The following is a 16049-nucleotide window of genomic DNA, read 5'->3' on the forward strand; positions in this document are numbered from 1 at the left end:
TCTAAAATATTATTAAACAATTTATCTACTTGTGTGAATAACTTATTTGTATTGATTTTGTGTGTGTGGTATTTGTGATTTGTCTCTGCAACCTCGGTGAAACAATTAGACGTTTGCTTGCTTGTAGGCCCCTGTGGAATAGGACGCATAGCTGGGCTGGAGTAGTATTAACTTTTCATGTTATTGTTGTGGTATTTAGTCCGAAGACTAGTTTGGTGCAGTTCTCCGTGCTACTCTGTCCTGTGCGACCATCTTCATCTCCGAATAACTACTGCAACTTACATCCTTCTCAAACTGCTTAGTGTAGTCATCTCTTGGCCTCCCTTAACGATTTTTACCCCTCACACTTCCCTCCAATATTAAATTGGTCTCAGAGTGTGCCCTAGCAACAGATCCCTTCTTCTAGTCAAGTTGTGCCACAAATTTCTTTTCTCACCAATTCTATTCAGTATCTCCTCATTAGCTACGTGATCTACCTATCTAATCTTCAGCATTCTTCTGAAGCAACACATTTAAAAAAAAACTTTTGTTCACTTTTTGTCTAAACGTTTATCGTCTGTGTTTCATTTCCATACATGGCTGCAGTACACACAAATACTTTCATAAAAGACTGACACTTAAATCTATATTCGATGCTAACAAATTTCTCTTCTTCAGAAACACTTTTCTTACCATTGCGAGTCTACATTTTATATCGTCGGCCATCATCCGTTATTTTACTGCCCAAATATTAAAACTCATCTACTGCTTTAAGTGTATAGTTTTGTAATCTAGTTCCCTCAGCTTCAACTGATTTAATTCAACTACATTCTATTATCCCTGTTTTGCTTTTGTCGATGTTCATTGTATATCCATCTTTCAACATACTGTCCATGAAGTTCAACTGCACTTCCAAGTCATTATAATAAGAGAGACAAATCTCTAAGTTTTTATATTGTCTCCCTGAACTTTGATTCCTTCTTTAAATTTTTCTTTGGTTTCCTTTACTGCTTGCTTAGTGTACAGATCGAATAACATCGAGGATACTACCATCTGAGCTACCCAAGAACGACTCACGATCCGTCCTCACAGCTTCAATTCTGCCAGTACTTCGTCTCCTACCCTCCAAACTTCACAGAAGCTCTTCTGCAAACCTGGTGGAGCACTTGCCAGCGAAAGGCAAAGGTCCCGAGTTCGAGTCTCGGTCTGGCACACAGTTGTAAGCCGCCAGGAAGTTTCATATCAGCGCACACCCCGCTGCAGAGTGAAAATCTTATTCTGGAAACATCGAGGATAGGCTACAACTTGCCTCCTCCCTTCTCAGTCTTTTTTGCCTCTTTATGCCTCTCGAATCTAATAATTACCGTCTGGTTTCTGTACAGTTGAAAATAGCCTTTCGCTGCCTGAATTTTTGACCATACTGCCATCAGAATTTCAAAGAGAGTATTGCACTCAACATTGTCAAAATCTTTCTCTAAGTCAACAGATGCTATGAACGTAGGTTTGTCTTTCTTTAGGTTGTATTCTAAGATAAATCGTAGGGTCATTATTGCCTCGCGTGTCATGTAACAGTTATAGCTGAATAGGCACAGCAATAGAAACCAGTCAGAGGAAACTGAAAGCAGTTACCATCGTTATGACAGGATATTTCAAGCTGGGGTTCTTCTAAAATTCATCTCTGTGCGCTCTACTTTGTCTTTAGTTTTAACTTCGAGATAGTGAATATATAAGCGCGAGCGCACACACGCACAATGTTCGGAAGAGGTGAAGTGTGTTTATTTGGAAGTCAGTAGTCTCTACAGCCATGGGATGAGCCTGGACGTCACGGCTCTCCTTTTATCGTTCGGTGTAGCAGTTCGTTGACTTCCGTGTGGGTAATTACTGCCTAGACAGCGACGACCAAGTTACGCAAAACTGTAATCCTCTTCGTTGAAAGCCGGAAGCAGAGAACAGCTGCATCACGGACAACTGTTTCTGAATTATTCGGGTACGTGTCGTCCCGTCAGTGACGCAGATCCGTTCGATCGGTGGGCGCGAGAGCCAAAGACATGCAAACGCTGTGAAAGGAAGTACCCTGGGAGAGAAAGTCGTGCAGGTCACTGACATGTTACGCATATCGCTACTGCTACTTTGGGAGCAGAAGAAACGGGAGAGATCAATGGCTTTCCAGAAGGAGATCCATACAAAGTGGGGGAGGGGGCAAAGTATAGAGGAAGTGACAAGCGCTTAGTTTCTCAGTGTTCGTTGTCAGAATATCTAACTAGCAGTAGTGTGCTGCCTGGTAAGTTGCAAGTCGGTGAGGAAATTGGAATGCAGTCGATGCAGTCAGATGAAATGGCAAAGTTTGCAAAAGGCAGGAGCGAACTGATACAAAATTAATATGAAGTCGAAACGCTTCTGAGTTACGAACTTCAGAACTACGTCCTTTATATTTAATTATTCGTCGTGACACTCTCAAACAACATACTATTCTAATATCAAAATCATAACGAAGGGCAAAATATAAATACTGAAAATCTTAGATCAATGCAGGACAGAATTTGGTAACCTCACGGGCAGTAATAATAGTTTCTGTTACGTCTTCCTCGGTAGACCATACAGGCAGTAAGTGAAACTGTAAGGAATCGATTGACATCTGCTCATCCTGACATTCACATTGCCAGCAAGACAGTAAAATGTCTGCAGAAGAAAGGACTGAAGACAGCCTGTGTTGGTGCTGAGTACCTCACTTATAGCACTGCCTTGATGTGGTGGGATCTGTATCATACAGTGTAGAGTTATTCAGCTGTAGAATTATACAAAGAAAGTTTTGATTGGCTTGACGTCCAGACAGTGCTGTTGAAAGACAAGGTGCGATGTAATGTCGCTCTTAGGTACTTTAGCGTTGCGCAGTGTTCGGTGGTTCCCCGTCCCAGGAGAGGTTTAGACTCTTCTTTGTCTTTCTCTCTATCCCTCAGATAGAAAAAGCATGTCTGTCTTTTCAGTGGGTTCAGCTTGAACTGGTTCCTATCAGATTTTGGAGAAGCAAATTTTCCTCTGTTGTCTGAAACTTCTTCTCATCCGCAATAGTTCATATGATAATCAGCATGGATGAAACTTTTAATCCCACTATATCTAAATGTACACACACATTCCCCAAGGCAACGTAAGGTACATGGGGGAGGGTACCTTTTATCAGTGCTAATTCCCTCTCCTCTTCCACTCGCGAATATAGTGAGGGAAAAACTGCTATCTATATGTCTCCGTTCGGGCCCTAATTTCTCTTATTTTCGTGGTCTTAGTGTGAAATGTATGGAGGCGGCAGCAGACTCATTCTGCAGTTAGCTTCCAATGTCGGTTTTCTATATTTTCGCAATAGTGTTTCGCGAAAAGAACATCGCCTTCTCTCGAGGGACTCCCATTTGAGTTCACGAAGCATATCAGTAATACGTGCACGATGATCTAACCTACCGGTAACAAATCTAGCAGCCCGCCTATGAATTTCTTCAGTGTCTGTCTTCATTCCGAAAGCAAATCTACTGTCTATTTGCCTCTGTACAAGCCCTAATTTGTCTCATTTTATCTAGGTGGTCTTCATGCGAAACGAACGTTGGCGGCAAGAGAATTGTTCAGAAATCAGCTTCACATGTCGGTTCGCTATCTTTTTTCGATAGTGTTTCACGAAAAGACGAAAAGATCGTCGACTTCTCTCAAGGGATTCTTATTTGAGTTCTCGAAGCACACTGACAAAACTCGCGCGATGATCGAACCCACCAGTAACAAATCTAGCAGCCTGCCTCCCCTGTCGGGGAACCCAAACACACGAACAGTACTCAACAACTAGTGTTCTACACACGGTCTTCTTTACAGATGAACTACACTTTCCAGTAAACCCAAGTCTACCATTCGCCTTCTCTACTATAGCCCTTGCGTGCTCGTTCCGTGTCATCTCACTTTGCAACGTTACACCTGGATATTTAATCGACGTGATTGTGTCAGGCAGCACACTATTAATGTTGTATTCGCACATTAAGAGATTATTTTCCCTACTCATGTTGGTCCCCTTACATTTTTCTATATTTAGAGCAAGCTGCCGTTCAGCGTATCAAATAGGGATTCTGTCTAAATCATCCTGTATGCTCCTACAGTCAAACGATGACGATACTGCCTCCTCCCCCCCCCCCCCTCCCCTTCGGTAGACCACAGGAACAACAGCAAATAGTCGCAGACTGCTGCTCACCCTACCTGTCAAATCATTTATGTTTATAGAGGACAACAGCGGTCGTATCATACTTCCCTGGGGGACTCCTGACGTTACCATTGTCTCTCATGAACACTCGTCATCCAGGACAATTATTCTATTACTTAGGAAATATTTCAGCCACTCGCATATCTGGGTACCTAATCATTATGCTAACAGTCTACAATGGGGCACCCTTCAGAACGATATTTATACTGAAGTTAAACAAAGAGGGAGCTAATGCATCTCGTGGAGGTAAGCCAATTTTCTTAGACGAAAGAACAGGACCACTTGCTTTTCTCGAAATAACAATGATGTTCCCTATGTACTGGAATACACGGGTTCGGGAAAGCAGATTTGTTCGTCAACCCTAAGACTGGTTTGATACAGTCCTCCATTCCTGTAATTTGCCAGCAATCCTCTTAATTTCAGCGCAGTTTCTGCATCCTACTTGATCCAGTTCTTTCCATTGTTGCGTACACACAACACGATGTTTCACTACACAAAATGAATTCAAAATGAACTTATTACACAAAACTCATCATCAGTGCATTACGAGGCATTCACATGTTACTTGTCTATGTTTTTCATATTTCACATTTAATCTAACATTTAGTGAAAAGAATAAATTACTGAAAACTTATGTTGCATATACGCAACACTGGTAAGAAATGGTTTAATGGGCAATCTGTCCTACAGTACGAGGGTGAGTCAATAAATAAGTCGCAAACTGGGATAGAGACATCAGAGCCGTGTGTACCAGCCTGAAGTTTATTTTGCTTTTCAGTATACTGCCCTTGTAAACTGAAAACACTCATCCCATCGCTCGACAAAATTTTAAAAGCCTGCAGCACAGAATTCTTGCGGCAGCGTTCACATCCATGTGACCTCTCGGGATATAACCAGCTTATTGGTTCCTTAAATTGCTGCAGCCCACAAGATCGATGTGTCCTGCGGGTAGCGAAATACCCCTAGACGGGGTAACAATGTGCAGTCACTGGATAAACAGGACGGCAGGACGCTCCCTGTTTTCGATTTCTTTGCTCTTTGCTGAATTCCTGTATCGTGTTGAAAAAAAATTCCGTGAAATAAAGTTCTAACCATTTACGGGACAATTTTCGGTATGGATGTGCTATGTGGGCAGTGCCTTGGATCACGAAAGTCGCATTGTCCTAATCGCTTACCCACACTCATATAGCGCCACTGCCATCTTGGTGTGACTGCAGATCATTAGTCATTGCCATTCTAAATACGTATAGGTGCGAGATTTATAACGATATGCTGTATTCTGGGGTTTGCGACTTACTTATCGACTCAACCTCATATATGACGCGGTGGGCCCCTGCTAATTCGGCCACCACACGCGCGGATCTGCTTCGCCGGCCAGGCACTGAGGAGTAAGTTGTTTATCAACAGAAGAGTCACTGAGCTGTTTGCCACCACGCAACCTGCAGCCGCCACAGCGTCCAGGGGTGCAAGCTGCACCGATACGTTGCGTGCAGGTCGCGCTAAATAGCGCTGCAGTCGTATGCACTTATTCGCACCCGCCCCGTCACGCATCAGCGTGATACCGCATACGTATTCATCCGCAGTCGGGCACTTACTACCCGACCACGATGTAATTACACTTCACCTTCTGCGGCCGCTATCGGAAGCACACGGTGATGTTACAGTAAACAAGTACAGTTGTGACAAAGGAAGGAATCACAATGTGAGTGATTTCAAGACTGTTGTGCATAGACGATCGAGTGTTTCGGAGTATCCTCGCTAAATGTCACAATAGGAAATCGACCGACGCGCTCTCACTTCGAGGTGCTATAATGTTTGGGTCGACTAATGGGTCATCACTCAGTCCCTGGACATCCAGCTTAGATCCGGCGTCCAGACCGACCGCTGGCTGCTCCCAAGTCTATGATTGAGACCACAACGGCTGTCTGTACCGCAACCCATTCGACAGCGCTTTACTCACGTCTTCGCTAGGATATCAGCCTCTGCCGACCGAGAACCGCTTCGGAAGGCCAACTTTCTCAGCTGATCGCCGCTACCAACGTTTGTGGACTTTGTCACAATGACCTCCATAACGCAGCGCCTCAGAAGAAGATTTTAGTTGTACTCCCCGTGTTAGTAATTAATTCTTGGCTACCAGGGTACACTTGTCTTCTTGTGTGCATCATACGCATCGAGATACTAAACCTTACACACTGACCTGAAATCGGTAGAATAGTTAGGAGGTGCAAGGCTTCGGCCGGCAGTCATCTGTTTCTGATCGCAGCCAACGCAACCCAGCTGGCAGTGCAGTGTCACGTAACTAACGTCGTCTGCTGTGTTACTGCTATGGGCCTCACTCTTTTTAAAGCTGCTCCATTTTCTTGTGATGATTATACGTAATTGTCGCAGTTAGAATCATTAGGAATCATGTCAATACGCAAAATTAAGGCCATCCAAATGGGTGGTACGTTACTGCAGTTGGCAGGTATTATTCCATGAATACAGGGGGTGCCCAAAATGCTACTTATTTAGGCACCCAAATTAAGACACTGGTCTGTTAGAAAGCCAACCTTTAAAATAAAAATGCCATTATTGAGCTATCTGCCAGAAGCAAAAAGCTACCTTTGTTTACCTTCAGGCGTAAGGATAATATTTTTCTTCAAGGTTAACGCAAATTTGAATGAAAAGAGGATAGTCTGCAGCTCGTGGTCGTGCGGTAGCGTTCTCGCTTCCCGCGCCCGGGTTCGATTCCCGGCGGGGTCAGGGATTTTCTCTGCCTCGTGATGACTGGGTGTTGTGTGGTGTCCTTAGGTTAGTTAGGTTTAAGTAGTTCTAAGTTCTAGGGGACTGATGACCATAGATGTTAAGTCCCATAGTGCTCAGAGCCATTTGAACCAATTTTTGAAAAGAGGATAAAAACATTGTACATATTTCGAACTGTGAGTCTGATTTCATGTTCCGTCGAAAATATAAAGGTAATGGAAAAACAAGCTCCTCTTAGTTCTTGTATGAACTATGAGGACAATTTGTTTTTCTTTTTATGTGTGTTTGACATTGTCTCAACTAATGGAGACGATCTGAATTGTTATATTATCCTCAAATATCAGGTATGTTGTGAACTTCGCTTCTTCATGAAAACTATTGTACACAGCTATTACTGTAAAAACTTTTTTACTACTATGGTGGGCTCAAAAGAGCAGATTACTTTTATAATGGTATAACTTTCCAGCCGTTTATGCCGGGTTAAGCTTGTCAATGGTCATCTGACCGAATCTAGTAGCGAAGCGGATTGTGCAAAATAAAGGACAACTGAAGGTTCGCCATGAATTTTAACTATCAGGTACACCAACATCGCTTGTAAACCGTTTTATTGTTTACCGGTTTCGACAGATCTGTGCTGACATCATCTTGTAACATATTAACAGAAGTCTTGCAAGTTTGTAAATATCTTGGACTTCTGTTAATATTGTACGAGATACGATGATGACAACACAGATATGCCGAAACCGGTAATCATTAAAACGATTTACAAGCTATCTTAGCGAACCTGATTTTTAATGATAATATTTTTTTCTTTTTATTGGGTCATCGGTTTGCTGTCGGGTTCGATGCACGCTGCAAGACTTCCTCTCTTGTGCAAACCTCTTAGTCTCAAGGTAGCACTAACACCCAACGTCTCTGATTGTTAGTTTGATATACTCCAATCTCTGTCTCTCCATGCAGCTCCTTCCCTCTACGGCTCCCTATAGCGCCATGGGAGTTGTTTCCTTGTTTCTGGACGCATTTCCTACCATGTAGTCTCTTCTTATAGCCAGAGTTTCTCACACATTCCTTTCTTTATCGGCTCTCTGGAGAACCTCCTCATTTCGTACATTCTACGCCCGCTGCGCTCCACACATACGTTCTTACAAATTTCTTCAAGTTAAACCCTATATTTGATACTGCCGGGCTTCTTTTCGAGAGGGATACCCTATTTGTCTTCGCTAATCTTTCTTATATCATCCTTACTTAGTCCGTCAAGCGTTATTTTATTTCAGGCTAGCAAAATATGTTCAAATCGCTTCCAACGCAGTCCGGAAAATTTATGGTAGGTGTATTGCTAATTTCATTTCCAGTATTCCTCGTTATTGTAGTCTTTCCTCGGCATACTTTCCGCCCCGTTCATTAGAGTGTTCATTGCCTTCAACAGTTCCTGTAATTCTTACTCGCTTTCACTGAAGATACCAATGTAATCAGCGAATCGTATCATTGATGTGCTTTCATCCTGAACTGTAATCCCACTTTTGAAACTCTGTTTTATTTGTCATTGCTTCTTCGATGAAGGGGCTTTACGCCCTTTTTTAATTCAAGTACTTCTCTCTTGGTTTGCGTTCTTACTGCCTCCTCATGGTTCTTGTATTTGCTATATCTTGCCCGTCTTTTCCTATATCTGATGCCCATTTTTCTGAGAATTTCAGACTTCTTCCACCATATTTCACTGTAAAATGCTTTTTCTACAACGATAAGTCCGATGAAGATTCCTTCATTTTTCTGAAGCCTCGAGTACAAGTTGGTAAACCCAATCTATTTGAAGACTTTGAAACATACAAAGACGGGCTCCATTGTATTTGAGGTTATTTATTATTTAGTTAGCAATGGAACGGCAGTTATTTGATAAATTTATTCCAATCATCTGTGGTCTATAAATGTTACGTATTATACTTTGTGAGGTACCATCTATGATCTGTGGAATATTGTAAACTTTGCGGTTGATAAATGATCGGTTTCTGAATTTTTTTCTGTCCTCTGATGTTATGTATTAGCTTTGTCGTGGAGTTAGGCAGAAGTATGAAAATATAGAGCCGGCTGTTGTGACCGAGCGGTTCTAGGCGCTTCAGTCCGGAACCGCCCTGCTGCTACGGTCGCAGGTTCGAATCCTGCCTCGGGCATGGATGTGTGTGATGTCCTTAGGCTAGTTAGGTTTAAGTAGTTCTAAGTCTAGGGGACTAATGACCTCAGATGTTAAGTCCCTTAGTGCTCAGAGCTATTTGAACCATTTGAACCATGAAAATATAGAGTTATCTAAAGGAAATATCAGACTTGTTAATGTTCAGTAGAATCTTGGAAGATATACAGGGCGTTCAAATACTTTGAGGGCTGATAGTGCTCATCGAAACAAGTGAAATAAGTTCAATAAACATGGGTCCAGAAATACTTACTTTCCGAGTAAACACGTTTTTACAGGAACGGCTTCGGGACGCTTGGATGCGGATATTAGCACAGTCGTTGGCGCTCCGTTAAACCTGTCGACAGGGTATTATGATATCTTACCCACGTACTCTGCCTACCATAAGGTGGTTCCATTCGTGTCGTAGGCTACGTTAGATTTCGTCGTGTTTGTGTGCCTTATTGTACAGTACTGTCAACCCTGTGTGTGTGTATCATGGTGTTTTACCTTCTTCCAAACGCGGATTCACTTATGTGTTTACTGTAAATGTTTGTACGTGCACATTTACATTTGCATTTTCTCTCTTCCATCATTTATTAACAATGGAAGCCTATTAGTCGACAAGTGAAATGGCGGATATGATATTCTGGTACAGTTTAGCAAATCGACGTAGCCTGCGAGCCTGTGCCGTCTATGCTGAAAAAAATATCCACAGCGCAGAGTGCCCTCCGACAAGCTGGTTGACAGACTTTTCCAGCGTCTCTGGGACACAGGGACCCTTGTACCTTGGAAGATTGACAGTGGAAGGCCTCGCACTATCCGCACGCCTGACATGGAGGAGCGTGTGCCAAGTTTGGTGGAAGAAACTCCTGGGGCCAGTGTGCGACCACTGGCAGCAGTAGAAGGCGTTTCTCACTCTCTTAGCTATCACCTACAGCGCATTCAAGCCCTAAGGTCACAGGATCGTCATGGCAGACGGCGGTTCTATCAATGGCTGTTGCAGAAGTGTGCCGCAGATCCACTGTTCACATCCAAGATTTTGTTTACCGATGAGGCAGGGTTCGCAAGAGATGGTGTTGTGAATTTCCATAACCAGCAGATACGGGCAGATGTAAATCTCCCTAGCAATTCAGGAAAGATGGCATCAACACCGATTCCCAGTCAATACTTGGCGCTAGATCAATAGGGTCATACGTGCTACCACAAAGATTAACTGGGGTGCATTATCTGGACTTTCTGATTACAGTATTGTCTACCTTCCTGGTGGCTGTGCCTTTGCTGCAACGAATACAAACGTGGTTCATGCATGATGGCGTACCAGCACACTTTCGTCACAATGTGCACAAGCATGTGACGCAGACATTTCGGGAGCGCTGGATTTGGGGGGGGGGGGGGGGGGAGACACATCTTAGCCTGGCGATTCGTTATTGGTCCACACCAAGCCAATCAACAATGTGCGGACACTACAGGGAAGGGTCTTCTATGTATGCCAACAGGTGCAACAACAACCGAGTAAATTTCAAATGGTACATCATTCCTTAAGCGAGAGGGCAGAACGATGCATTGTCATGAATGGACGCCACGTTGAACACCTCCAGCAAAACCCGCGTTTATCGCAGAAAGTATGCATTTCCAGACCCATGTTTATTGGACTTATTTTTCTTGATTCGATGAGCACTATCACCTCTCAAGCAATTCGCCTCTTTTTTTAACACCCTGTCTTATAATGATAAAGATTATGAGTTGTTGAGAGCGAGTATTTAAACCACTAGCCGAATGCGAGTGACTATTTGTTGGTAGTAATTTTGCTACATTACTGATTTTAGCGACTGTGTGACCAAGAATACTTTATCATTTGAACATTAATAGAGACAAATTATCGTCTTGTTGCAATGTCTCTGAATCTCTGGGCGAACTCGATGGTAGTCAGGTCTGTAAGAAGACAACTGTGCAACAGTCAAGATAAACTAGGAAAAATAATTGCGTACACTCAGAGGGAAGGCGCCACTTACATGGATCCGACGGCTACAGTCATGTTGAGGTTGTCCAACACCGGATGGCTCTGAGAGCCGCGACCGTATTGCTTGCAGGCTCCACGCACCACCACCGCGTTCTGCATCTTGGAGCCTTCTGGAAAACAGAAACACGCATCCACATTCTTAACTATTGTGCGTACACACCAACAGTAGCGCAAAATGTTGACAGACAAAAAAACGGCTCTGAGCACTATGCGACTTAACTTCTGAGGTCATCAGTCCCCTAGAACTTAGAAATAATTAAATCTAACTAACCTAAGGACATGACACACATCCATGCCCGAGGCAGGATTCGAACCTGCGACCGTAGCGGTGGCTCGGCTCCAGACTGCAGCGCCTAGAACCGCACGGCCACTCCGGCCGGCTGTAGACAGACAAGTAAAGGAAAGGGCAGAAATAATTCATGATAAACTTCGAATATAACTTTTTCTTACAGCAAATGAGGTCTGTTTAGAGCAATAATCTATTTCTTTTACGCGCCAACGACGCCCTATCTACATGCCGTCGCTAGCACTGCACCCGCACGCATCACAGCCTGTACGTCTGTCCTCTGCAATCCATTGTGAAGTGCATGTCAGGGGAAACTTGCCAGTGTACCGTGTATTATGGTTTCCTCTCGTTTCATTAGCATATGGAGCGGGAAACACGATTACTTGTAAAAGAGACTGTGCTTGCTGCAATAGTCTAACCTTGTTTATGCGGAGGCTACCGCACTGATAAGTAGGGGGTTGTGGTATATTTTTAGATTCATCCATTACTACTACTTCTTGAAACTTTGTAAATAGCCTTTTGCGAGATAGTTTGTGTTTGTCTTCAATCTTCTGCCAGTTTAAGACTTTTAGTTACTGTATGTATCGCGGAGGTTCGAGTCCTCCCGAGGGCATGGGTGTGTGTGTTTGTCCTTTGGATAATATAGGTTAAGTAGTGTGTAAGCTTGGGGACTGATGACCTTAGCAGTTAAGTCCCATAAGATTCCACACACATTTGAACATTTTTGGATGTATCGCCAGTTGCGAGAGGTACTTACGCTCATACTTTTGAATTTAAGAGCATCTATGTGACAGACTTAGTTCAATAAACTTGCTATGCTTTATACAGAAATAGACGAGTAATAAAAATGAAATTTTGACAGAATGACTGAACACACTGCAGCATCAGAAGCACTAAAACAAATGTCGTGTGACTAGGGCCTCCCGTCGTGTAGACCGTTCGCCGGGCGCAGGTCTTTCGATTTGACGCCATTTCAGCGACTTGTGCGTCGATGGGGATAAAATGATGATGATGATTAGGACAACACAGCACCCAGTCCATGAGCGGAGAAAATCTCCGACCCAGCTCGGAATCGAACCCGGCCCTTCGGATTGACATTCTGTTGCTCTGACCTCACAGCTATCGGGAGCGGACATCAGAAGCACTAAAAGAATATTCTGATTAAGTCAAAAATGATTAAAAGTTAAATTATTTTTATTTTTATTTCAGTATTTCCAGTGAACACGGCGATCTGAGGAGCTTCTCTGTTACAGAAAGTAGGTATATCGCTTCTATCTATTTTAAATTTCAAAAAAAGGTATATTTTTGTTTTAATTTTTGTTCTAGACTTAAAACTACTCTTGCCGAAAGTGGCCTCTTGTATTGTGTATTAAAACAGGAAACTAGAAACGACGGAGGGGCTTCGTCCCGCCCTAGCCCTCATTGCTCAAAACCCTGCAACAGGCCACAGCAGTCTATCCACCCCACCGCCGCCCCACATGGAACACAGGGGTTACTGTGTGGTTAGGTCCCCAGTGCCACAGCCCCCCCCCCCCCCCCCCCCCCCCCCAGCCACCCGCGGGAACCTCATACCAGAAGAGTGTAACCCTATATGTCTGCGTGGTAGAGTAATTACGGTGTACGCATACGTGGAGACAGTTTTTGCGCAGCAATCGCCGACATAGTGTAACTGAGGCGGAATAAGGGGAACCAGCCAACATTCGCCGAGGTAGATGGAAAACCGCCTAGAAAATCATCCACAAGCTGGCCAGCACACCGGACCTCGACACTAATCCGCCGGGGACCGGCACCCCTTCCTCCTCGGGAAGCATACCGTGCAGCTACCCAGGCGGAGAGTCTCTTGTATTACTAAAGCATTCAAATAAAGGAAACTAGCGAGAGGTTTGAGAGGAACGATGAAGTGAGAATGAACCAAAAAAAAAGAAATGGGGTGAGGTCACTCGGGGCGAGGGGGCGGTATGCTGTGTCAAGTTTTAGCCTGGGCGCCAGTTATCATAACAATGCCACTTCCAACAGCCATGAGGGCCTTCGGGCACAACTGTCGACGCTCATCTTCACAAAAGATTGCGCGCCAACCGTTGTCTGTCGAAGAAGAAGTAGAAGTTGAAACACCAGTTTGTTCGAGTGACGAAATTTTAGCCGATAAATTGAATATTGATCGAGTCGAGTTGCAATAAACGTTGGACGTTGGTCCTCGCTAGAGGATGCCTTTCGCAAAGAGAGAGAGAAAAAATGATAGACAGAGCGTGTGAATGCAAGTGTGTGTGTGTGTGTGTGAGAGAGAGAGAGAGAGAGAGAGAGAGAGACCGTGATAGGGAAACGTGAAGGGGCATTCAGAATTACTCAAGGCCAGGTGCTGCAAATATACTAAATATCATTGGCTGCCGGCGAAGGACATGGATGCAAGAACGCAAGAACACTTTAAAACTCAGATTGCGCTCGCATTAGGGAGGAGGACGGTTCAAATCACAGTCAAGCCATTCAGATTTAGCTTTTCCGTGATTTCCCTAAATCGCTCCAGGCGCAGGGACGTTTCCTTTGAGAAAAGTACGGCCGAATTCCTCCTCCATAGTATCGTTAATCGAACTTGTGGTTCGCCTCTAATCACAAGCTGTCGAAGGGACGTTAAAATGTAATCTTCTTTGCCCTTTCTCCCTTCCTTCGTTGACACATACTATAGTATTACCGTACTTTCTTTGTTTTTAAAGTTGGAATCAGTCGTGGAAGAAATCCCTTTCGACTGCATTCATAACTTTAAGATGAATGCACCACATACACCGTAGAATACTTCAAAAGGAACTTTACTGAATTGCCTGTCGAAGTGTAAATAACTCTGTGACAAGTCTGACTTGAGAATGTGACCAAACATCAGTGAACTGAATAAAAATATTATTAAAATAGCTTTCGGTTAATGTTTTGAACATACCTTGTACGTCGTCAGTAGGACTTCCAGGCATGGTGAACTAAATGGGACTGAGCCGATTTTAACATTCAAAACCCGACTGCTGATTGAACCTTGTTGGAATATGTAAATATTCCTGTTATACTAAAACGGATACCAGTTCGTCCGCCTCCATAACCGAATGGTCAGCGTAGATGGCTGCCATGAGGAGGACCCAGGTCCGACTCCCATTACTGCCATGGATTTTTCCTTGCTGGTAGGACTAGCACGGTGTGCGTTCAGCCTCGTGATGCCACTTGAGGAATGAGAAGTAGCGGCTCCAAGGTCTGTAAAGCCGGCAAAACGTGTACTGAACACATTTCCCTCAATACGGCATCCGCACGACGCCTCATGGCAGTCAGCGTTTAATCTGAAGAGAGTTCCGTTAGCAAACTCACCTTCAGAAGCTGTCGCAACGAGGTTATTCGCATTCATTAGCGAGCAGGTAGTTCGAATCAATTGATTGTGCGTTTTACAGTTAATAAAGCACTTTTTAAAATGTCGACAGACGGCTAAACTGATGAAGTGTCAGTGCCAAAAAAGCTTAAATTGAAAACTAAGTTTAATAATGAGTAGTGTAATGTTTACTCACTACTTAGCAAAGGTAAAACTGATTATAATGCTGACTTTAGTGAGAGCCACACATATATCACTGTGTTTTACAGAGGCGAAACTGTGCTAAAGAATAGGGAATCACTGCAGCACATCCAACGCCTGTTCATCAGTCGGACTTCAGAAGACAAATGAAAGTAAACTGTCATGAGAAAAGAGTAAAGGGATAGGGGGGGGGGGGGGGCTCAGAGGGAAAAGGTGAGAGTGGCCCTGATGTGGAGTGGTGAAGGGTTAAAGTTGCTAGGTTGGATGTATATTGGAGTGGATCTCATTGTGTGGAAGAAATAGTTGGTTGAAGTTGTGTTAGACAGGATATGGAGTGTTTGTGGGTGTAGGGATAGATGGATGTGTTTGCAAAGGCGCAGTAGCATACGAGGGTGATGATCAGAGGCGAGACAATTGGATTGAAATCTAGCTTGAAGATAGTAAAGGAGGTGCTCAATGTGGATGAGGAGGGGTGGGAATTTGATAATACGGTAGAGGATCCATTTGGGGGAAGGCAAATGGACGCAGAAAGCGAGACAGAGTGCACTATCTTTGAGGATTTGGAGGGAGCTATAGAACTTTGTTGGGTTGGAGATCCATGCAACATTTGCATAGCGTAGAATGGGTCGGATTAGGGTTTGGTAGGTGTGGAGAATAGTGGAAGAGTGTAACACCAAGTTCGGTCTGTTAATAGTGTTAGGCTGTTGGATGGTTAGTAGGTAAGATTTCCACATTAGTTGCCGGTCAGGGTTAGTCCAAGACATTTCATACTTAACTGGATAGGGAGGGAGACGACGGAGGATTCCGCTGAAAGGTTGAGACTTTACTCAGATTTGATGCGGCAAGAAAACTGAAATTTTTTATGCAGCCATAGAACGTTTTTGAATAAGCTCTCTGAACGTCCTGTAGGATGACCCAAAAGTCCGTTAACATTTGAAAGTGCACGAATTCACGGAATAATGTAGGTAGGGATGTAAAAATTGAAAAATATGCCTGACATGACATAGGGTTTTATTGAAATTAGAAACGAGTGTACAAACAGATAGCTCTGGACAGCAACACGTCAGCGACGCCGCTGATAAATACCTGCTG

The 16049-nt window shown here is 43.7% G+C and overlaps 1 protein-coding gene across 2 annotated transcripts in view; it reads right to left on the bottom strand.

Moving 5' to 3' along the window:
- Window positions 1–16049, bottom strand: part of LOC126473168 (ABC transporter G family member 23-like) — a 490841-nt gene that overhangs the window by 136587 nt on the left and 338205 nt on the right. Inside the window, exon 4 of one of the 2 annotated variants that reach the window (XM_050100049.1) lies at window positions 11126–11240. In XM_050100049.1, the coding sequence (XP_049956006.1) occupies window positions 11126–11240 (115 nt within the window). Of the gene's footprint in view, window positions 1–11125; window positions 11244–16049 lie in introns of both variants that reach the window. The other variant, XM_050100048.1, reaches the window with a different exon arrangement.

This window comes from Schistocerca serialis, chromosome 4, assembly GCF_023864345.2.
Source record: "Schistocerca serialis cubense isolate TAMUIC-IGC-003099 chromosome 4, iqSchSeri2.2, whole genome shotgun sequence".
Taxonomy (NCBI): Eukaryota; Metazoa; Arthropoda; class Insecta; order Orthoptera; family Acrididae; genus Schistocerca; species Schistocerca serialis.